Source organism: Silurus meridionalis, chromosome 13 (genome assembly GCF_014805685.1).
Source record: "Silurus meridionalis isolate SWU-2019-XX chromosome 13, ASM1480568v1, whole genome shotgun sequence".
Taxonomy (NCBI): Eukaryota; Metazoa; Chordata; class Actinopteri; order Siluriformes; family Siluridae; genus Silurus; species Silurus meridionalis.
Window position 1 is genome coordinate 20,005,163 of NC_060896.1, and position 24,405 is coordinate 20,029,567.

General features: G+C 40.2%; 1 protein-coding gene across 4 annotated transcripts in view; it reads left to right on the forward strand.

Moving 5' to 3' along the window:
• Nucleotides 1–24,405, forward strand: part of LOC124396201 (WD repeat-containing protein 49-like) — a 56,735-nt gene that overhangs the window by 6,734 nt on the left and 25,596 nt on the right. For all 4 annotated transcript variants that reach the window (XM_046865272.1, XM_046865273.1, XM_046865275.1 and 1 more), the window contains exons 5-10: nt 1,746–1,917; nt 17,665–17,832; nt 19,509–19,657; nt 19,931–20,164; nt 20,276–20,440; nt 22,255–22,370. In XM_046865272.1, coding sequence (XP_046721228.1) covers nt 1,746–1,917; nt 17,665–17,832; nt 19,509–19,657; nt 19,931–20,164; nt 20,276–20,440; nt 22,255–22,370 — 1,004 coding nt within the window. The remainder of the gene's footprint in view (nt 1–1,745; nt 1,918–17,664; nt 17,833–19,508; nt 19,658–19,930; nt 20,165–20,275; nt 20,441–22,254; nt 22,371–24,405) is intronic.

Genomic DNA, 24,405 nt, shown 5'->3' on the forward strand with positions numbered 1-24,405 from the left:
ATGTATGGGCAAGCGGAGGACAGATGAATATATTGGGAGGACAGATGTGTACAGGTGAGGACAGGAGGAATAAGAAGAAAATTAGTATATTGGGAGGGTAGATATAAATATGTCAGGAGAGGTGGAGACTGATAAGTACAGTGTGAGTGCAGATATTTACAGGTAAGGAGTAATATCAATGCCAGTGCAAAATCAGAGTGTTTGTGGACAGGTTCTTCTACTGAAAACATGCGAAGGACAGATGAGCACAGTGGGAGGACATATGTGAACAGTTGATGAAAGATGTAAATGCGAGTACAGGTAAAAGGTCTCCAAAAAAAGCTATGGGCAAATTTTTACAAGTGAGAACAAGGGAAAAGGCAGATGTGTACAGTAGGAGGAGTGGTGAGGATAGGGGAAATACACATCAGGAGGACGGATTTGTCCAGTTGACAAGAAATGTGAATGCAAGTGCAAGTCAGAACAGGTATGGGCAGGTTTAAATACAGTTGGAGAACAGAGGTGTAAATGTAGAGAGTAGTGTCAATGACAGTAGAGGTAAGAACAATGTTAGATAGCTGGCTTGAGAATAAGACACAAGGAAATCCCAGTAGATAAGGACAGATTAAGGAACACTGAATATTGACTTTCTTCTATATATTTATATGTATACTTGCCATTTAAAATGTACCAAAAAGTTCATTGTACATTTGTCTGCTTTTTTTGTATACATATTTTCACCTGTAGCAGGAGGGGCACTGTATTGTGCGGGTGATCAGTATATTTACAGTATATGAATTTGATATATTGCTTGTCCTCAGCAGTGTGATGATCAAATCAAATGAGCAAACAAACAAGTTTTCATACATGGAATGAAATGAATTACATTTACTCACATTGACTGTAATTGAGTAGTTTTTTGTGTACTTCTCCTTTAAAAAATTAAAAAATTAATGGCAGAAAAGCAAACCCGCTAAACTCAAGAAAAAAAGATGGAAATGGATAAGACTGATACCAGTGATGCAGACCAAGCTGAATGTGAAATCGAACAAAAATTTGAACTATAATTTGTTTGATGCCTGCGCTCATTGTCTAAATTATAAATCTGCATTTGCGATTTCTCTCATTATCATAATGACTTCATAACAGGACATTAAAGTCATAGACTGTAGTGTTTTTTTTTATATTATATTATATTATTATATTATTGCACTTTATTTTTAAAGGTATTTCATCAATAAAAAACAACTAGTCTCCTTGCCTTTTTTGAACTACATTAGAATCCCCCCGCTGCTTAAAAAATTTACTCTGTAAATTTTACTCTAAGTAAATTTCAAATGAGCTACTTTTTACGTTTACTTGAGCAGATTTTCTAGCCTGGTAACTTTACTCGTACTTTAAATTTTCATTATAAAATATCTAATAACAGTACCTTTTCTTTAATAGAATATTTAATTGCTTTTTTCACCTCTGCAAGTTTTATGTCAGGCTAGGAACATTAAAAAGAACTTCTGTTCTCTGATTAGTATGTGACCTTCTTGACCTATTAACTCTTAATTAGGTTCTTTTGGTACAAGCATAAGTTATATAAATGGTACTATGCTAGCTTTTACTATAAATCACCAATATTACCTCAAAACAATAATTAAAATATGTTAAACATTTTCTACAGTTCAAAGTCTACAGTTTAATCTGTGACATGTTGTTTTCTGCTTTTGGCCTTCATCTGTTAAATTTACTGTTTGTATTTTCTCTCTGCGTCTGAGGTGAGTGCTATATGTTTTAGGTCGGCGGGGATCTCTCTGTTCGAGAGGCCAAGTGCCGATGTGGAACAAAACGCTGCCATCAATATCAAGTGGAGCGAGTTACAGCAGAACCGCCATCGCTGCTGTTACACTGTCACACACAATGCACATGCTGCACACTGGGTCAGATGCGGTAAGCAACACACTGTCTGTCTGTCCCTATATGTCCTCGACAAAAGCAATACTTCTCCAGTAAGTGTGAATGAAAGATACATTGAAATTTACATACAGAATGCCACACCATCAACATAATGAGAATGGCCATCAGTTATCAATATTGGGTAAATTTAAGGCCAAGGTACATATAATGATAAGATACATCTTAGATAGTGGCAGGCTGTGCATTTCAGTGGTGTCCTACCCGAGTCAATCTACTTCCTAATACCATCATTATGATGTCATGGCTATAGAAACTATGAATGCATTTTGATAGCTCTGACTTGCATGCTCTCTGACCATCCATTCAAAGTACGTGAAAATGCTGACGTGTTCTGAAGCTTGCGAGTGGGCATCGGAGTGACCAAATTGCAGTTTTATTGGTTAAAATTACATCTTCAGGCAACATAGAGTTATGGTAAAAAAAAAAAAGCCCACAGTGCTCACGGCGCTGCTCTTACGGCAATGTGTAATGTGACTGCTGAAATCTGATTGAATAGAAACTCATACAGACACTTGGGTGCACTGCATCTGAAGAATAAAGACTAATGGGAATAATTTAATACGTATTCATAGACAAAAAAATATTAATTAAATTATTAATTGAAAAATAAGTCAGTGATTCTGATAGAGTCTAATTCAGTAGAGAGGGGCTTGCGGGCCCTGACGACCCGCCACTGAACTTTATCTTACGCATAGACGTTAGTTTTGTGTACAACTGGGATTCATCAAATGCGTCTACAAGTAACATACAAACAAGTGTATGCTTGCAAATTAATCTCATTACTTTGCAATTAGTCTTCAAGGTTTTATATCTAAGAAGCTGTTTATGGCTCAGAAGGTGGACACACTGCAGGGAAAACAGAAGGAAATACTCATTATGGTGGCTTTGTTGTATCAGTATCAGTATCAGTTTCAGCATTTTTCAGTTTTTTGAAATTCATATCAACGCTGTGTTCAAAATGCATTCCTTACACTTAATATACCTCCAGTTGTGTTCACAGTAGAGATCTAATCTAGTTCTTACTTTCCTGATTTGTGTGTAACTCTGAGTGTAAAGATGCCATTAGTGTCATAGCCAAAAAAAAGGGTTTGAATGATCTACCATTGTTTGCTGGAAAAATATACATCTACCATATCATTGATAACATATTCAAACAGTCATCTGTGTGCTAGCTTCATTAGCTCTATTAGCTTAATAATGCATTAGAAATGGGAAACTTCAGACACAGCAGTCAAGAAAACAGAGAAGGATCAAAAGGATATCTCTGCTGGATATAATGGATATAAAATGCTCACATTTATTTATTAATGACTACTGAGTCCAAGTATTATGAACAGATTATTACATTTATTTTTTAAAAAACTGTAATAATTTAATTCTTATTTACAATTATACAAACTAATTAATATATCTTGCTGGCTCTCAGTATAAAACCAAAAGTAAGATTTCATACACCAGAAATCAAGTCATCATTCTTTCACAGTAGTAAACTTCTGATTCTCCCTCCATCAAAGTTCTTGTTTTTCCAGATCACTAAAAACTGACTTTTTAAAACTGCATGCAAAAATGTATTATTTTAACATTAATTACATTCTGAGATCTGCAGCAAAGTTGCACCTCAAAGCTTTAGGTTCCCAGGATTGGATTATTATCTGTATGAAGTTTTGCATGTTTTTGATATAAAGTGCATCCGGAAAGTATTCACAGCGCTTCACTTTTCCCACATTTTGTTATGTTACAGCGTTATTCCAAAATGGATCAAATTCATTATTTTTCTCAAACTTTTACAAACAATACCCCATAATGACAACATAAAAGAATATAAATATATAAAATGTTATATATATATATATATATATATATATATATATATATATATATATATATATATATATATATATATATATATATATATAAATGTAAATAAAAATCACATGTATATAACTATTCACATCCTTTGCCATGACACTCAAAAATCAGTTCTGGTGCATTCTGTTTCCACTGATTATCCTTTGGATGTTTCTACAACATGATTGGAATCCACCTGTGGTAAATTCAGTTGATTGGACGTGATTTGGAAAGGCACACACCTGTGTGTATAATATAAGGTCCCACAGTTAACAGTGCATGTCAGGGCACAAACCAAGCCATGAAGTCCAAGGAATTGTCTGTAGACCTCTGAGCCTAAGCGATCGGCGGGGTGAAGGGCCTTAGTCAGGGAGGTGACCAAGAACCCGATAGACACTCTGAAAGAGCTCCAGCATTTCGCTGTGGAGAGAAGAGAACCTTTATATATCAAGAACCTCCATCTCTGCAGCACTCCACCAAGCATGCCTGTATAGTAGAGTGGCCAGACGGAAGCCACTTTTCAGTAAAAGGCACATGACAGCCTGCCTGAAGTTTGCCAAAAGGCACCTGAAGGACTCTTAGACCATGAGAAAAAAGATTGAACTTTTTGGCCTCAATGCCAAGCCTCATGCCTGAAGCAAACCAGGCACCACTCATCACCTGGCCAATACCCTTGCTACAGTGAAGCATGGTGGTGGCAGCATCATGCTGTGGGGAGGTTTTTAGCAGCAGGAACTGGGAGACTAGTCAGGATTGAGGGAAAGATGAATGCAGCAATGTACGGAGTTATTTTTAGTGAAAACCTGCTCCAGAGCACTCTGGACCTTAGACTGTGCTGACAGGCCATCTTCTAACAGGAAACCGACCCCAAGCACAAAGCAAAGATAACAGAGGAGTGGCTACGGGACAATGTGGCCCAACCAGAGCCCAGACTTGAATCCAATTGAACATTTCTGGAGAGATCCAACCTGAAGGAGCTTGAGAGGTTATGCAAAGAAGAATGCAGATGACAGAATCTATGGTGTACCAAGCTTATAGAATCATATTTAAAAAGACTTGAGGCTGTAATACTTATGTACATAAGTTTTTGAATTTTTTAATAAACTTTCAAAGATTTCAAACACTCCTTTTTTATGTTATTATTATGGGGTATTGTTTGTAGAATCTTGATGAAAATTATGAATTTAATTCTTGTAGGAATAAGGCTATAACATAAGAAAATATGGAAAAAGGTGAAGCGCTGTGTATACTTTCCGGATGCATTGTATGTGTGGCCTTCTTTTAAGTTTTCTGTTCTTTTTCTAACTTCGCTCGGTGTTTCACTATGGGAATCGCTTTGGGCGTGACCAACTACGGAAGCTCTAATGACACCACGTCTGTCTTGACAGACAGGTCGACCTGAGATCAGGCTCCGCCCCACCTTTATCCCTCAGGTCGACCCCTTCTAACATCATTCGCGCTTTCTTCCGTGAGGACTACACTAGCTCTCTCAGCACTTCCTGTTCTCGGCTGGTTTCGCTTAACTGTTCATCGTGCGGGCCGTCATTGGATTCCGCCACCGAGCGAGGTCAGTCGTGCGGAATCGTGCTGGCGACATCACGGAATAGCGTCCGCGTCGGCGAGCTATTCCTATTCCACCTGCTGGGTATTAAGTTACACGGTAGGGGCGTAGTAGCGTCAAGCTATTGCAGGCTTAGCGCGTCAGGCGAAGCCGAGGGCTAACTACCCTGCGAACATCAGCGGACTAACGTGTTGTGACGAGTCTAATATTAACCGTACTCAGCCATGTCTCGATCATCTCCCCACCAAAGGGAATGAGTCGAAGATCAGGAGGTTGTATCCCGCCCGTGTCCATCATCATGTGGAGCGACCATCTCGGGCAGGGACCCTCACCCGATGTGCATCACGTGCATGGGCCCGAAGCACGCTCAAACGTCGCTCGCGGACCCTCAAGCATGCGCTCACTGCGCGTCGCTGCGGTGAGACATCTGGAGAGCGGCTGAGAGTAGCGGTGGCTAACCAACAGGACCCGTGTCTGTCCGGCGCCGCCGCGAGGTCTGATCGTCGAACATCAGCCGCAAGCTTCCACGAGCTGGGCGGACCTGATGGAGGCCGAATCGCCGGTCATGCCGCCTCTGTTTGATAACCTCCTCGCGGAGGATGAGGAGCGACCGTGCGACGAGGACGCAGACGCGAACTCAGACCTCCTCGACTTGGATATGGAGGACGAGGATGAGGACGACAGTGGTCCCTTCCCGGCCCAACAGTCGAGACCCCAGAGCGCGGGCGATGCAACCTCACAGGCCGAAGGTAACCTGCACGAGGTATGCAAACGAGCCGCGGCGAAGCTAGGACTAGCTTGGCCCACGGCCCAGGACGCGGAGGGAGCTGTGAGAGACCTTTACGACGGGAAAAGGCTGCCGCCTGCTCAACCCGCCGCTAGACAGCTCCTGCCTGCCGTGCCAGCTTGCATGAAGGAAATGTCTCGCTACTGGTCTAGCCTTCAAAAGCAAGCTTCCGCAAAGGGTGCTCCAAGCTGGAGATTCAGGGGATGGAAGAGCTGGGGTTGGCCGGACCCCCAGCCGTGGAGCCTTCAGTGGCTTATCACCTCCATCCGAATCGGCGTTCCATATCTGCCTCCTCTCAAATTGCGCTGCCTGGGAAAATCGAGATTGACGGCGCCCATCCATCAGAGGGTGTACAAATACGCAGCGCAGTCAGTGTGCTCGTTAAACGCGGTGACTTTGCTGTCCGCGTACCAGGCGGAGATTTTAGAGGAGATGGGACGACAGCTCGACACGGGAGTACCGAACCCGGTACTTTGGGACGAGATCTGTGTGGTGAACGACCTAATTCTCCGCTCTTCACGAGGCGCAGTTCAGGGCTGCGGCGGCGTGATGGGTTTAACTGTGTCAGGTGAGAGGCGTTGTGGCTCAACCTGTCAGGCTTGGGTGACACACAGAAAGCGGACGTCATGGATGCTGCCTACGACCCCGCTAAAGGTCTGTTCGGTCCTGCTCTAGAGAAGATGAGAGAAACCAGCACTCTCAGGAAACAGGAGGACGAAGCATTCAACCTCTGTTTGCCTCGTAAGCTGTCTCAGAGCACGCCCCCTCAGCCAGCGCGACGGGGTTTTGCCGCAGCCGCGGCTGCGAGGGGAAGACCGATACACGCTAGGAGCTCAAGATCGACTCTCGGCGGACAGCAAGCTGGTCAACGTCCGAGATCGGATGGATCGGGACCGTGGGGAAAGCATTCATTTGCGGCCGCGGCGGCTAAAAACCGTCCGCCCCACCCCGAGGACCTAACACGCGAATGTTCTTTTGTCCTCCTTTCTCCGCTGGCGAAGAAAAGGAGAAGAGAACACAGCCGGTTCTAAGTTCCGTAAGGGCTTCCTCTCTAGTTTTTCCTCGAGTTCGAGGCTTAAGGGAAAATGTTCAGTGTCATCAAGCACTCCCCACATTTGTTCCCTCGCACGTCAGTTCAGACGATTGCGTAATAAAGATGACATCATCGCATCCAAGCCACGGGCTGAGGGCGATGTGTTCGACAATACAAAACACAATAAATGTGGCACTTTCGCATCCAGGCGATCAGCCGAGGGCGATAGTGTGCGAAAATCCCGAGATCCTGGCGTGCACCCCCCCAGTTTTACCACTGGAGGGCGCGCTCGCTCTGTCAGCGAAGCCCTGCGGCGGCGGCGGTTGTGGCGTCATCAATGCGCGACCAGAGTTGTGTGCGCGCAGGTTCCCTTTCTGCGCACCTCTTCAATTGGCGGCGCATGCGCGGTTCCTTCGTGGGTTTTAAACACGGTTTCACGGGATACAGGCTTCAATTGCAATGAAACCACCCAGATTCAACGGTGTGTTGATCTCGGTGGCCGAAGGGGAGTCGGCTCGCGTCCTAACGACCGAGATCGACTCTCTTTTGAGCAAAGGGCAATCAGAGTTGTTCCGGAGGCGGAAAGCCGTCAGGGTTTTACTCGGTACTTTGTGATCCCGAAGAGAGGGCGCATCTCTCCGTCCGATCTTGGATTTGCGTGTGTTAAACAGACACCTGAGAAAATATTCATTCAGAATGTTGACACACAAAGCACTCTGTCGGTCGATCCGTCCAAACGATTGGTTTGTGACGATCGATCTGTCAGACGCATATTTTACATAGACGTTTACCCGTCACACAGAAAATATTTGAGGTTTGCGCACAGAAGCACTGCCTACGAGTTTCAAACCATTCCGGTCGGACTGTCTCTCGCTCCGAGAACTTTCAGCAAGTGTGTGGGCGGCTCTTTTGCCGTTGAGAAACAGCGGCATTCGGATTTTGTCTTATATAGACGATTATCTGATATGCTCCTCGTCAAGAGAGCAAGCGGTCAGAGATGCGGAGAGCGTAGTCACTCATCTCTGCAGCTTGGGTTTCAAAATAAACAGGGAAAAGAGCCGCTTGTATCCCGCGCGGTGCGCGAATATCTGGGACTCAGTATAAATTCCTCTCTTATCGAGTCATGCTGACAGAGAGGAGAATCGCATCTCTCATTCAGTGTCGCTCCCATTTTCGGGCTGGGTCTATGGTCCCGTTCCGAGTGTGCCTCTGAATGCTGGGTTTAATGGCCTCAGTGATTTCTGTGGTGCGTCTGGGACTTCTCATGATGAGAGATTTTCAGAGATGGGTCGCGCGGTTGCGCTTATGTCCCCGACGTCATCTCAATCGGCCGGTAAAAATAACACATTCGTGCGTCTTAGCGCTCCGCCAATGGGGATGCCCCGCGACTCTTGATCGGGGATTCCCTTGGGGCGGTGTCGTCATGAGTTACTATGACGACGGACGTCTTTGAAGGGCTGGGGTGCGACCCTTATGGGCAGAGCTGTGAACGGCGTGTGGCCACCACAGCTGATCCCGAGACATATAAACTACTTGGAGTTGTTGGCAGTATTTCTGGCACTGAAGCACTTTCTGCCTTTTATAAAGGACCGACATGTGTTGGTGAAAACAGACAATTCCACAGTGGTCGCGTACATCAACCGGCAGGGAGGTGTGCGCTCCCTCCAGCTGCATCAGTTGGTGAGGAAACTGATAATGTGGTGCGACACAAGGTTTTTGTCCATCAGGGCGACTCATGTTCCAGGCGTATAGAACAGGGGTGCAGATCTATTGTCCAGGGGAAACCCTCTGTACGGGGAATGGAAACTGCACACTCAGGTGGTGGAGCATATATGGCAGAGATACGGCCGGGCGCCGTAGATCTCTCGCCTCGCGAAAACGCTCAGTGTCCTCTGTTCTTTTCTCTGAGGGACGAAGATACACCGTTGGGTGTGGATGCGTTAGCCCACCCGTGGCCAAACGTTCTTCTCTACGCGTTCCCTCCACTGAGCTTGATTTCCCCCACCCTGGCCAGGGTCAGAGAACTCAGCTTGTCACTGATTCTGATAGCTCCACGTTGGGCTTCCAGGCACTGGATCGCAGAAATAGTTCAGCTACTGTCGGATCAGCCTTGGCCACTCCCTCCACGGAGGGACCTTCTGTCCCAGGCGGGCGGGGAGATTTATCATCCGCACCTGGACAGAATTGCTCTCTGGGCCTGGCCCGTGAGAGGTGGAACTTGAGTGTAGCGGGTTTGCCCCGGTCGGTTATACACACTATCCAGAGTGCCAGGGCCTCGTCTACTCGCACGCTTTATGACAATAAATGGCGGGTTTTGAGGAGTGGTGTGGCGCGGTCACATTGTCTCTTTCCAGTGTTCTGTGGGAGACATTTTGTGTTTTCCAGGATTTGCTGGATAAAGGAGAGCTTTTCTACTTTGAAAGTGTATCTGGCGGCTATTTCTGCATGTCACGTCGGGTTTAATAACGAACCTGCGGGTCGGCACCCTTTGATTAGCCAGTTTATGAAAGGTGCACGCCGTATAAGGCCGGTGTCTCGGCAGTTAGTGCCTCAGTGGGACCTGTCCTTGGTTTTGAAGCCCTTTCTCATCACCCTTCGAGCCGGTGGATGGCGTAGGGCTGAAATTTCTTTCTCTTAAGACGGTGCTGCTTGTGGCTCTAGTGACTGCTAAGCGTGTGAGCGAGCTGCAAGCCCTATCTGTCAGTCCGTCCTGTCTACAGTTCGCCCCTGGACTCACGAAGGTTTCCTTTCACCCTAACCCGGCGTTCGTGCCTAAGGTGGTGGATTCTTCTTATAGATGTCCCGTTACGGAACTTTCGGCTTTTCACCCACCTCAGGAGGAGGATGGCTTGAGTTCCTTGTGCCCGGTGCGGGCCCTCCATACGTATGTCAAAAGAACAGCGGGTTTCAGAAAATCGGACCAGCTGTTTGTGTCTTGGGCTACCCCTCACAAAGGGAAGCCGTTGTCGAGTCAGCGGCTGTCCCGCTGGATTGTGGAGGCTATATCTATAGCGTATGAATGCTGTGGTTCTCAGGCTCCCACGGGTCTGAGGGCCCACTCTACTAGAGGATGGCGACATCATGGGCCCTGCTTAAGGGTGTCTCTGTTCAGGATATTTGTGCGGCAGCTGGCTGGGCCACACCGCACACCTTTGTGCGGGTTTATGGACTAGATGTGTCTGAGTCATCCTTGGCACATGCAGTGCTGAGTGCCAGGCGTTCTGAGCCTATGTGATTGACCTGTGCAATCCGGGAGCAGTCTATATCTCCCATAGTGAAACACCGAGCGAAGTTAGAAAAAGAACGATGGGTTACTTAACGTAACCCCGGTTCTTTGATAACAGAGTGAGGTGTTTCACCAGCACTTCCCTCCTTGCACGGGGACGGGAAGAAATCTCGCTGCAATGATGTTAGAAGGGGTCGACCTGTGGGATAAAGGTGGGGCGGAGCCTGATCTCAGGTCGACCTGTCTGTCAAGACAGACGTGGTGTCATTAGAGCGTCCGTAGTTGGTCACGCCCAAAGCGATTCCCATAGTGAAACACCTCACTCTGTTATCAAAGAACCGGGGTTACGTTAAGTAACCCATCGTTTTTCTTGTACTGTTGACTTTGCTGGATTGCAGTTGAGTGTAAATTTAATATATTTGTTTTTAATAATGTCCTCTCTTTTTACTAAACTTTTTGTGCTACAATTAACCTAATATATTGATCTTTAAATTAATTTATTAATTAATGCATTATTCAATAGTTCACATGGATATTTACTCGTAAAAGATTCTAATTTGTGCAGCTTTACATGTAAGGAAATGTGCCTTGCCTGACATTCTTCGATTTTTATAGCTAAAGTTACATTGTCTACTTTAAATTGTTTATTTAAATATATTATTTCAACTGCACACAACCATTAATGGATAATGAACGAAATGTGCAGCAGTTGCTAAACTGAAATCACTAGAATTTCTCTTTTAGAGTTTGCTATATTTTTGCTGTTTTCAACTGCCTTTTATGCATATTGAATGCACAGCTGTACACACCTGCCCTCTTTTGTCTTTTCCTGTGCATACCTGATTTAATCTTTAGACACATGTCCTCATCTGTTTATATTTATCTTAACCTGCTATCAGGTGTACATACCAGCCCTGCTCATATACGCTCTTGTACACAGCTGTCCTTTCTTGTACATTCATTTGCCCACATTTTTTCACCTAGAAATCATTGTGTCACTATTTTTTTCTACCTGAATGGTTTGGGAGGTGAGAGGAAACCAGAAACTCCAGAGGAAATCCATTGGGTAAGATAAACAGCAATAAATCAAGCCCAGGATTGAAATAGAGACCCTGGAGCTGTGAAACGCTTGAATAACCCCATATATCCCATACCTTTTCCCATATCATATGCCTACTTGCCTATCGAGTATTATATAAGATATGCCATTAACAGACCATACACAGGGGAGAGTGAGAATCTATTTCCTAAGGCAGCTTCTTTGCAAAATCTAGATTTACAACAAGAACCAACAATCAAACAGATTCATAACATAAGTGATCGGAACATGAGAAACCAATATATAATCAAACCAAAGGAAAAACCAGAGAGTAATCCAAATAAATAAATCAGACATTTTCAGCAATAAAAATCTTGTTAGCAAGTAAACACAAAGTTTACTTCAACATATGGCACTTCCCAAAAATTGATGCCTCATTGATTCATTGATTCTTCCTCTTTTGGACTGTTCAACCAGAAACTGATGGAAGTTTGTCATCTTTGAAGATGCACCGTTTCTTCACATGTCCTCCCGAAGAATCCAGTAGAGACAAGATTAAAGACTTAAATGGAGTGAGAATAAATATTCTACATCTTCAAAAATAAAAGATAAATGAAAGAGAAAATAAATTATACATTAATAAAACACACAAATAGAAGATTAACAATAATCTTAATGATATAAACAGAAAGAAACAAGAATGGGAAGCAAATGAAGGAAACACAGATGTGCAGTTTAAGAATTCTTGATTTAGGAAATAATAAGGCCGTACCTGATTATCAGGCACACCCTAACGCAAGAAATTGTAACCTTTCTTGTCTTGGTCTTTCATCACCTCTACCTATCATCATCTCTAATTTATTGAGATCTGTTTCCAATCTGTGTCCCTTCTGAAATTACACTTCATTACAATATGTAAAGATTTTGGTGTGTTTGTTGCTTACTTATAGTATTATAAATGTTTGCATATTTAGACTTCTTATAAATGGTAACAGTAATGTTTCCCCACCTCTTTCATCTATCCAGTAATGCCAGATATCAATAGAATGGGCTCATTTTAGTTTTTGTTTTAGTGTATTGCATTCAATCAAATTAATTTGTTGTTGAAGAATCATTCCAATGTATCATCTGAGGTGACCTTCTCATGCTTCAAGTTAATGCTATAGCTTGCTATGTGCATTTGAAGATAGATAAGCTACTAGAATGCAATGTCAAACTTAATTTACAGCCCTAGCTCTTATTCTGTAAATGTTAGTCAAAATACATGTTAAGGTAAAATGAAATACCGTATTTTCCCACGTTTTGAACCCCACGGCTTAAACAATGAAGCAGCCAATTTTGGATTTTTCCTGGGTTTTTCCCAGTTTCACAAGATTCAAGCCAAAAAACTGAGCCCCATAACATTAGACCAATGAAATTGGCTAACGGGTTAAGGTGAACCAATGAAACGCTTTATATTAAATTGCGGCTGAATCGGCTTATAGACAGGTGCGGTGTATTTATGTTCAAAATGAAAATCTTTGTAAAATTCAGTGGGTGCATCTTATATTTGGGTGTGCTTAATAGTCCGGAAATTATGGTAATTTAATAGCTAGCCATAGTTAATTAACCCGTGTTTCTTTGCTAACACAAGTTCATACTAAACTTGCTTCCCTAATCCGAGCATAAATAGGCTAAGCAGCAGATTACATTTTAATTCATAGTAAAAAATATTTATGTACATTATACCTTACTTATGATTTAGTCATTAGCAAACTACACTGTGCTACTTATATTTATATACTGTATGGCAAATTTGATTTGAGTGTGTAGTTTGTTCAAAATGAAATAAAAAAATATATTTTTGAGATATTTGACCGGACAATACCAAATACTAAAGTTCCTAATATTTCATAAATACAGTTTGTAATACTTGAGAACATTAATAAGTAAGTTATAAGTACTTAGTATATAATTTACTCTTAATTTTAAATAAATCTTAACCTAAAAGTAAGTTAAAGGTGAGTTTAACTTTTAACTTTTACCAGACAAAATGTTTTTTTGGTATATACTTCCACCTTTACATCATCTACATCATACTTTCATTTAATATTACTGGTACATTTTCATTTAGTATAAATTCTCAATCCTTTTGTCCTTACCTGCACCCATATATCCTCTCTTGACCTATACACCTTTATCAATTTATTTCATACAGGACCTCATAGACTGATAGACCTGTATATTGTTGTTAGTGTTTCACTGCAGCACTTTGTGTGTGTCTACAGTTTGTGTGTGTGTGTGTGTGTGTGTGTGTGCATGCAGATGTGATGATAGAGAGAATCAGAGTTGAAGTAAACAAGAACAACAAACACAAGAGAAGAAAACATTAAACAGACTTGTTAATTGAACATTGCTGTGCACTTCATTTCCCCCGCTAAAGGCTAGATCCTTTTGAAGTGTCTTTGTGGGATTAGACACTGTGTGTGTGTGTGTGTGTGTGTGTGTGTGTGTGTGTGTGTGTGTGTGTGTGTGTGTGAGTGTGTGTGTGTGTATAAAGAGAGAGAGAGAAAGAGAGAGAAAGAGAGGGAGAGAGAGAGAGTTTGAAACAACTCGTTTATTTGTGAGCTGGCCTTGGGGCCTGGCAGTCACTTAAGGCATCTTTCTCTTAACCATAATGCTTCTTTGACCTCTTGAGTATGAAGTGCCTGGTTTTTGATCTTCCAAGAGGGATTTCTCTTTGCCTTTGTTTTCTGGAACTTACTTTCTTTTTTTTTTTTAATTTATCCTGGTAAAGGAGATAAAATAGGGGCTGGTGAATCAGTTGTCAAGTGTCTGTTTGATGTAGTGATGTGTGTGAACCAAAAGCACACTGGAAGCACAGGAGTTGAGAGAGAGTTTTCTTCCAGTTTCACTTCCTAAGTCATTCCATTCAGCAACACCAAGGCATCTTCTGGAGAGTTCAGTCATTCATCTTATCAGATGATTAACATATCCTTCATGATGTTAAAATAGATTGATGCTTAATTATTAAAATATTTGATTATGGCCTTAATATTCACCTCTATTAAGGTTCTACTTCAATATTTGGTCAAACAAAATGTCTAACCAGGCAGCATACTTTTATTTGTTTATTTACTTGTTGTATTTCTGCTGTTGTATATGAGGTATTGCAGACTTTTTTGAGATACACTAACTAACCTGATCACATGGCTTACCAGTTAACCAGCATGTTATTATTTTTTAGAATATAATTGTCCTTTTGTTTTGTTTTTATACATTTTTAAAAGAATAAAATTGTGACATATATGATATGATACAGTGATGTATTTCATCTTTCGCCTTCCACCCTGTTCTTGGATCAACCCCCATACAATTTTGCGCTACAGTGTACATTTGATGCCTTGTAGAATGTACAAACATACACACAAAAACGCCCAGTGATGTGTGAAAGTGCTGAGTCTGAAGTAGGTCATTATTGGTGCTTCTGGCTCTGGAACCGATGTATTCATTCAGGATGGTTTTAAATAACTTGTTATTGTTCGTGTGTCTATGTATTATACATGTATCTATGATTCTCTGACACCTGGTTGATACTAGAATATTCTGTGTGTATATTAATGCTAAGATCTTCCACTATAAGACACATCCACCATTTATCTATCTTTAAGAACTGCTTTATCAAGATCAGGGTCAAAATTGATCCAGAGCACAGGGAACACAGGGCACCAGGCAAGAATACACCCTGGATGGGTTGGTAATCAATCATAGGGCAATTATCCCTTATTATAAATTGTGCTAAATAGTAATTTGGATTCTAGCTAGCAAACAAATGTTCTTTTAGAGGGTTGCATGTTCAAATGTATACACATCTTATTTGATTATACTCAGCATTATTCAGTGGATAGTCTCACAAGGATACTTACTGCTCCTTTAACTTTTTGATTTAATGATTTATAATCCCACGATTGGGTCTCACTAAGGAAAGGAGGGGGTCCTTTGAGAGTCTGGTTCCTCTAAATGCTTTTCCATGTTGCCTCCTGGATTTTTTTCTTTTGCCAAAGCTGTTTGGTGTTAATGTCTATGAAATATAAAGATACTGATACACAGATACTTGCCGCTTTCCTAAAGTTGCGGGAGCGAACCAGCCACGCCCTGCTCAAGCGTAGATATTGACGTTTGTTCAGCTTGACTTCTCACGTGTTGGATGAGAAAAGAAACAGACAGTCTTTCTTAATTGTTGCTTGATAAAAAAAAATAATAATAATCGGTATTGGAATCAGCCAGTTTGCTTGTAAAAAATCAGTTTCGGAAATCAGCCGTAAAAAAAAAATCATGATACAGCATACTGCACATAAGAAGTGCTAAATATCAGGAGGCCATTATAGATATCACAGGTAGATATAAAGTCTGTGAATCAAAAGGGGGAAAACAAAGTCTGTGAGAGGTACTGGGGGAAGGGTGGGTTTTGAATGACCTTCAGACGTGCACCTTATTATGTGCATTACATAGTAGTGCACTACATAGACAAAACTTTAGTGGGTCTTTCTTAAATTGTTTACACAACGTTGGACTCACATTCAAGTTTTCTAAAGATTTCCACTCCACTGGAACTAACTTGTTTTAAAATGATTATGCACCAAGGATGTCCAAGTTTGTTTGCCAAGGTTGAAGTGGAAGAACTCAATCGGCCTGAACAGAGCCCTTGCCTCAACCCCACTCAACACCTGAGCAGTGAAAAAGAATAATGACCTCAGACCCCCTCAATTGACATCAATACCTGACCCCACTACCACTCTTGTAGCCTTAGTCTTTAGCAGCTAACTGGAGCAATCTTGTTCAGAAACAACTACTGAGTTGTGAGTACAGATTAATTTGACTCACCTCCAGAGTGAATAGTCGAGTTGTACTTTCATGTGTCTATTTCTCAGTGACCAATTACTAAATAACATTAACATCAAAAGGCCAATCACTGATCACTATCATCCCCAATGATCAATTCCTGATCACCAATGTTCCCAAAAGTTATAAAATAATTAGTTTTTCCCCCCTGTGTACTTTGGTATTTATTTAAAACAGTTTTTCAATATTTTAAAAATGTAAAAATGAGTAATTTAAAATATAACCATTTCCTTTGTACCTATTTTTACTGGCTATACCCTGCCACTGGTTTATTTATCTGCATTCTTAGTTCAAATTGTAGTACTTTGTAATATGTTGTTTTGCTTTTAAGTCTTTTTCAGAAAAGTATTTTTTCCCCTCGTATAACAAGTTTCAATTTGCAAACTATCATGATGATTGATGTTGACATTAGCTTTTGACTCTTAGCAAGTTTCTGAGCAAGCATTAGCTACCTTTCCCTAAAAGAATTTGGCAACAGTTGGGAGTTGAGTGTCCAAAGGTAGTAAAGTTCGGGATCGAAACTGTCTCTGTGTTGTCAGAAAGGCACTAGCACAGCTAGGCCATTGCTTGTCAGCAATGATTCATCATTAGCTTATTGATAACACAGAGAGCAGACTTGGTTGGCTGGCCAGACAGCAGCTAAAGGCTTTTTTTGGCAGTCACATTTATTACCTTAATTTAAATGGTTTACTTAGAATGATCAGCAAAAAGAATTTGCAAAGCCAGCCAGTAAGCTGTCATCAAGCACTGTCTCTGGCATGGTCAGGGTTCAACAATGAGGTCATCATTGATGTTGGCATTGCTTCTCTGAAGTAGATGAATGTAGTCTGTGGTCTGCTTACCACTCAGGGAGTGGGAGAGAGTAGTATGATTATGGTTTCGAAAAGTACTTGCAATCCACTTTCTAAAATGTATAAGATAACCTCTATAGCTATTGTCCTGATGGTAAAATACAGAGCAATAATATACCAATACAGTACTAAGTATATACTGTATGATTGAGGATTCTGATGTGATATATATAATCTGTGATGTTTCCTTTCAATATTTTTTCTAGCCTTAGTGTGATTTCATGGCCCTGTGAACTCCTTTATCTCTTTTTGCAGCAGTGTTTTGTGTTGGTGCACACATTTTTATTTCTACACATGTTTTAGTTTTACTGTTTAGATCATGTTTATTGTAATTTATCCCTTCAGTGCTTTATTATAACCCTCTGAAGCCCTGCATCTCCTGCTTTGCTCTTTCTCTGTAGAATTCTACATTCCTGATTCTTATGTGTTCTGCTTAATGCTTTGGATTTCCCTATTTTATTTATTCATGTGTAAGATGTGTTTCTGCCTTCTAGTACGTTTCCTTGGCACCCTGGAAGCCTTTGTCTCCTGCAGTGGTTCTGCTCAGAACAGCATGGTGCTGGCATGGAAAGAAACCGAGGCCCGCCCTCTCAGAATCGCAGCTTTTAACATAGAAAGAGGAATTATGGATCTGGACTATCACCCAGGACTAAACCTCATTGGTATTTTGTTAATGATAATAAAAATATTAATAATAATAATAATAATAATTGTAATTTACAAAAGTAACTGATTTCTGTTTACTCCTCTACTGAATATGTGAACAGAACAATTATTTTTGGTTAAGTCAATGGAACAGTTAGAAACATTGGTACACAAATACCTTTTTTTTTTACAGTGAAGCTTTAAATGTACAGGCATATTTCAAGGTAAAAAGCTTATACAGGTGAAGAGTGATGTAACCGAATAAGAATACATTGGGTCTTATTTATTAAGCCGACCAATATGGATTTATTCATAAATCATTTATTTGAGTGTGTACATGAGACATATGGTATTAATCATCAGGCCTTAATCTGGAAATCAGAAAATGCAGCTGTTATAAATGCACTTACACAGTGCATCCAGAAAGTATTCACACTTATTCCAAATTTTCTCATGTTACAGCTTTATTCCAAAATGGATTAAATTCATTATTTTCCTCAAAATTACCCCATAATAACAACGTGAAAGGACTTTGTTAGAAATCTTTGCAAATTTATAAAAAAAATTAATAAATAAAAATAAAATCACATGTAGATAAGTATTCACAGCATTTGCTCAATACATTGTTGAAGCACTTTTAGCACCAATTACAGCCTCAATTCTTTTTTAGTTGGATGCTACAAGCTTGGCGCACCTATTTTTGGGCAGTTTCTCCTATTCTTCTTTGCAGAACATCTCAAGCGCCATCAGGTTTGATAAGGGGACGGTCAGTGCACAAGATCTCCCCGGAGATGTTCAATTGGTTTCAAATCGGGGCTCCGGCTGAGCTCAAAAAAATTCAGAGTCGTCCCGTAGCCACTCCTTTGTTATCTTATAGTTTAATCTTGGTTTCTCATGGACTAAGTGTCCTTCAGATGCCTTTTGGCAAACTCCAGGCAGGCTGTCATGTGCCTTTTCCTGAGGAGTGTCTTCTATCTGGCCACTTTACCATACAGGCCTGATTGGTGGAGTGCTGCAGAGATGGTTGTTCTTCTGGAAGGTTCTCCTCTCGTCACAGAGAAATGCTGGAGCTCTTTCAGATTGACCATCGGGATCTTTGTCACCTTCCTGACTAAGCCCTTTCTCCCCTGATCGCTCAGTTTGGCCCAGTCAGGTGGCCTACTTTAGGAAGAGTCCTGGTGGTTTCAAAATTCATTAATTTAAGGATGATGGAGGCCACTGTGCTCATTGAGACCTACAATGCTGCAGAAATTATTATGTACCCTTCCCTAAATCTATACCTTGATACAGTTCTGTCTTGGAGGTTCCTTGGACTTCATGGCTTGGTTTGTGCTCTGACATGCACTTTTAACTGTTAAACCTTATATAGACAAGTGTGTGCCTTTCCAATCAACTGAATTTACCACAAGTGGACTGTTGTAGAACTTGTAGAAACATTTAAAAAATGATCAGTGAAAACAGGATGCACCTAAGCTCAATTTTAAGTATCATGGCAAAGACTGTGAAAACTTATGTACATGTGATTTTTTTTCATTTTTTATTTGTAATACATTTGCAATGATTTTTTTTAGAATTGTAAAGAAATCAGAAATTATCTACAACATTATAATCTGATATTGACACACAGATTTAAACATGTATTAGTGAAGGATGGAATCATGTTTGTTTGAAAAATATGCTGTTTGTCTCCAAGCTACTGCAGGTCTGAATAACCAAGTGTGCCTCTGGAACCCTTACCTGGTTTCTAAGCCTGCTGGCATCCTTCAAGGTCATGTTACTAGTGTTGTGGCAGTTCAATTCATGATAAGCAAAAAACAGCTGATTAGCTTTTCTAAAGACAAGGTGAGGGAGAAGGGTGGACTGAGGTACAGAAATAACACAAATACATGCTTGTTTTTGTGGTCATATCAACATAAGGTCAAAATACTCAAGTATGAATCATCTTTCAGTCTGTTAACCAGATATGTTATACAAATTGTTAATTGTCAAACATTTTCATGCTTTGAATGGTTAGAGTCAATATGTTCACTGGTAAAAACATGACATTTTTTTTGGACACTGACAAAGATGCAATGGAGTAAAAGCACATTTGTTTATATTTTATTTCTCTCTTAGGTCTTAAGGGTGTGGGATGTGTCCACTCATCTGTGTGTCCAGCATGTGGCAGGACTCTTCCCTAAAACTCCTGAGTGTAAAATACTCCTTTTCTTCCACGAGGAGCGATCACGCCTCTTCCTTTCCTTTAACAGCTCTCTGTTCTTCCTTGAGGCACAGAAGGAGGATAGAAAGAGCGTGATGAGTCATGAGAGCGCAGTCACCTGTGTCCTCTATAACTCTCTCTTTAGACAGGTGGGGGCGCTCTGACCCCATAAAACCTTCATTTGTTAGGAGACACTTGTGTCCCACAAACACACACACATACTACAAATCCTTAACACGTTGATGCTGTGCTCCTTTAAGGTTATCAGCAGTGACGCAAACTCTAGTGTGAAGATTTGGCTCATGGACACTGGACAGAAGGTCAAGCACTTTCCCCGTTGCCATGACGATGCTGAGATCACCACCATGGCACTGGATGCGACTCAGACTAGACTCTTCACTGCCGGCACGGATGGAGCAGTAAAGGTCAGAGTTCACAAGTGGATTAGTACAAACAATTATAGTATTATAGCAATTAGAAAATCAGAAAATAGAAGACATCAGTTAAAAAACATTCAAAACATCATCTGTTTATCAGGTCATAAAAATAAAATTGTAAATCTAGCATCAAATAATATAAGATATAATAGATTCCACTATCAAATGTATGTATTTAAAAGAAAAGGCTATGTACTGTATAAGCTAAAAGTCAGCACAACGAATCAATTAACAGCTCATAGATGCACCTTAAGCATCAACAATCTGAAGTCAACATTTCCTCCGAGTTTTTATGAGTCAAGTTACAAATTTTGCTTCGTTCTTCTTTAAAGATTTTTTACGTCAAATATTGTACAACTCCTAATAACGAAACTTCTCCAAAGGAACTGTTGTGATTTCTTGGGAACCATTGAAAAGTCATGCTTGCATGTGATTTCTACAGATAAAAGGCTTACTTCTAGATACCTTTCCATAAAAACAAAAAAGATTTTTCATTTCTCAAAGGAAAGCCATATACGTCCACATTTTATATATTTGCTAAAGCTTGCAGAGCTCGTTTCTTCTTTGAAATTTCTCTGATCATCTTAGATAAATTTGCTGGATGTCTACTTCTGGGAACGCTGGCAACTATTTCTTAATAGTTCTTCTCACTGTATAATAATGCAGCCTCCCAAGACTGATATGTAGCAGCAGCAGCTTTTCTGAGATCATTGCTGGTGTATTGTTTTTATTACAGCATGGCTTTGATACAAACCTTGTGAAGGCTTTTATCGAGCACACCCTAATGACCAACTAACAAGTGCATTTCACTTGTACTTCCATTTACTTCCATTTTCACACATGACTTATGTGCTGTTAAATTATTTTGTGAATAAATAATGTTACAGAGAAATCTGTTGGTTTGTGTTTCTTGTATGATGTTAGACTGACTAAGTTTTAAAACCTGAGCAGAACCAGGTGATGTTTTATGTCTATTTTCATTTTGTTTCTTTTCTTTGGGTCCTTCTACATGTACAATAGGCGGCTTTGCTTTGTTGCACGCTACCTGCTGCTCTCTCTTCCATAAAACAAAGAATACATACCACAACAAAACCATTGCGCATCCAAAGTGATTGACTCAGACAGCAGCGTTTGGTTTAATAGATCGAATCCGACACACGTATGCCATTAATGGAATTCCACAATAATAATAGTAATACCAACTGGGCAACATGGAAACCAAATAGGAACAAAATATAAATAATAAACAATAAATACACAAACAAGACAAAATATGAAAGTATTTGAGCTACATACTACATGTATATGTGTATGTGACAAATAAAATTTTCATTTGAAATAACTTAAAACTTAGTGAATGAAAATGAATGACAATGACTACAGCTATGGAACATCAAAAAAGAAACACAGGGTGGTGCATGGTCAGTCTATATTCAAGAATGGGTGCAAAAACAAACATGTGACACGGTGCAGTGGCTTATAAGATACATAGTCCTGCGGCATAAACCTCATATTTGTATACAGAATATATTGACTGATTTAAAAGAACAGTGAGTTAAAAAGTGGTGTATTTTAGTTCAATTCACATATAAACATATGAAAAGTGTAATATGGAGATATTCTACTTAAATTTGTTTTATATGCATATGTTTTATATATATATATATATATATATATATATATATATATATATATATATATATATATATATATATATAAAATATATTACTGTATGGATATCTAACTTGTTTGTTCACATCAATGTAATATACTGTTCTGTTCCTCTATTAATGGATGTAAAGGTTTGGGATTTCAATGGCCACTGTCACCACAGACTGAACTCATGCCGGGACCTGGCAGTGGAAATTTCGCAGATTCTGGTGCTGAAGAGGACAGTGCTAGTGCTTGGTTGGGACAGGTGAGAAAGAGAGAGAGAGAGAGAGAGATTGTGTGTGTGTGTGGGCATAGTTTGTGTCTTACTGTACTGCTCATTATCCTTTACTGCAAATATGACGTATGGTAATATCTACATTGCCATGTCAAATTAACAAAAAGCAAAGTTGAGAAAGTTAATATTTCTAAATTGAATATGCAACTAAGTATTTAAAAACAATAACTTAATTTATTACAGTTAGTTTTGCTCAATAACTTCCCTGAAAAGGTGTGTGTGTGTGAAGGACGGGCTGTAATGTAAGCAGCTCAGCCCACACTTGTCTTTATATGTGCTATATATAAAGGTGACCTGACCTGACTCATAAAATAACCAGCAAACAAAACTTAAAAAAAAAAAAGTTTAAGACTTCATGAGCAGCATAGGAGTGACATTTGGCCTGTGGCTGATGCATTATAGGCGAAAGTTGAATCCTGGTGAGTATAGAGGGAAAGATTGGACTCACTAAGTTTATAAAGAAAGAACGCATGCTTAGAAAGCATGCCCTCCCAGACTTATAGCTGTTGTGTGATGGGGAGAAGCCCTTATACTCTTGTAAGAAAATGTATTTTTAAGTTAATATGTAGGTTAGGTTGTAATCGCAAAAGTCAATAATGCATTATTTTTTTCCGTTTGGATCAGTTATTTTCAAGCACAACAAATTATTTGCATAATATTTGTGGGGTTCTTTCAATTATTTGGAAGTTTGCCAATTTCAAATGTATTTTTAATAAGTTTGAAGGTAGTAGGTAGCAGAGCTGAAGATGTTGAGGTTTTTGTTGGGAGGATGGACATGATTAAAAATTAGTCTATTAGAAGGAAGCACATGTAGGACATTCTGGAGACAAAGTGAGAGAAAAGAGATTGAGATGGTTTGGACATGTGCAGAGGAGGGAAGTGGGGAATATCAGTAGGAGAATGCTGAGGATGGAGAAGCCAGGAAGGAGGAGGTTTATTAATGTGGTAAAAGGGTTGAAAAAGGCAGATGTAGAGGACAGGAGGTTATGGAGACGGACGATCTGCTGGAGCGACCCCTAATGGGCGAAGCCGAAAGATGAAGATAAAGAAGAAGAAGAAGAAGAAGAAGAAGAAGAAGAAGAAGAAGAAGAAGAAGAAACTATTAAATCATTATTTGTTTAAATAAAGATTTTTTGGACTTGTTGGATCATTCAATGTTTTCTAAAAAACTCTTTCACATTTTTTGCTGCCACAAATGAAAAAAACAAACCAGACAAGTTAACTGCTACATAATCTAACATTTAAGTCTTTAAGCAGTGAATATTAAAACATAAGAGATAATCAGAGATTGTAACAAGTGAAATATTGATGAAAAGAAAACTAATCAACACTTTCTTAAACATCACTGGTGTTATATTGAAAATCAGCATGTCTGTGATTCAGCTCTAGGCATAAGGCTGCCAGTGGAGCACTGCAGGTTATCACAGCCTTGCTGATATTTTGTACCCAAGTTTGATATTTGCTTTTATACAACAGTTCTATAAAAAAGAACTGAATATTGAGTCATTGACATTTTAGACACAATATGGCCAAATATTCGGTCAATTTTTAGCTAAAGATAATATTTGCCATCAAGGACAGAGTTTCAATTCAATTTACAGATTGACCTTTAGTGAGTATATTATGCTTTCAGAATAAAAAAAAAATGCTAAAATTGCAATTAAAATCTGAATAATGCAATCAGTAAAATGTACCAGTGGCGTTATATCATTGCTCTTTGAATGTCACCTGTTCAATCAAATTGATGAATTCTGCTTATATTTCCAGAACTAACAAGGTAATATACTTTTCTGCATCCCTGTCGGAAAAACTTCGAAAAACATATACTAATAAACTGATTGAGGCAATGAACAATAGATTAGACTCCTGGAGACAGTGAGCTTGGTGGTGGGGAGGGGTATTGCATGGGCTGTCATGGGATCATTAATCTTCTTCTTCTTTTGGCTTCTGCCATTAGGGGTCGCCACAGTGGATCATCTGTCTCCATACCCCCCTGTCCTCTACA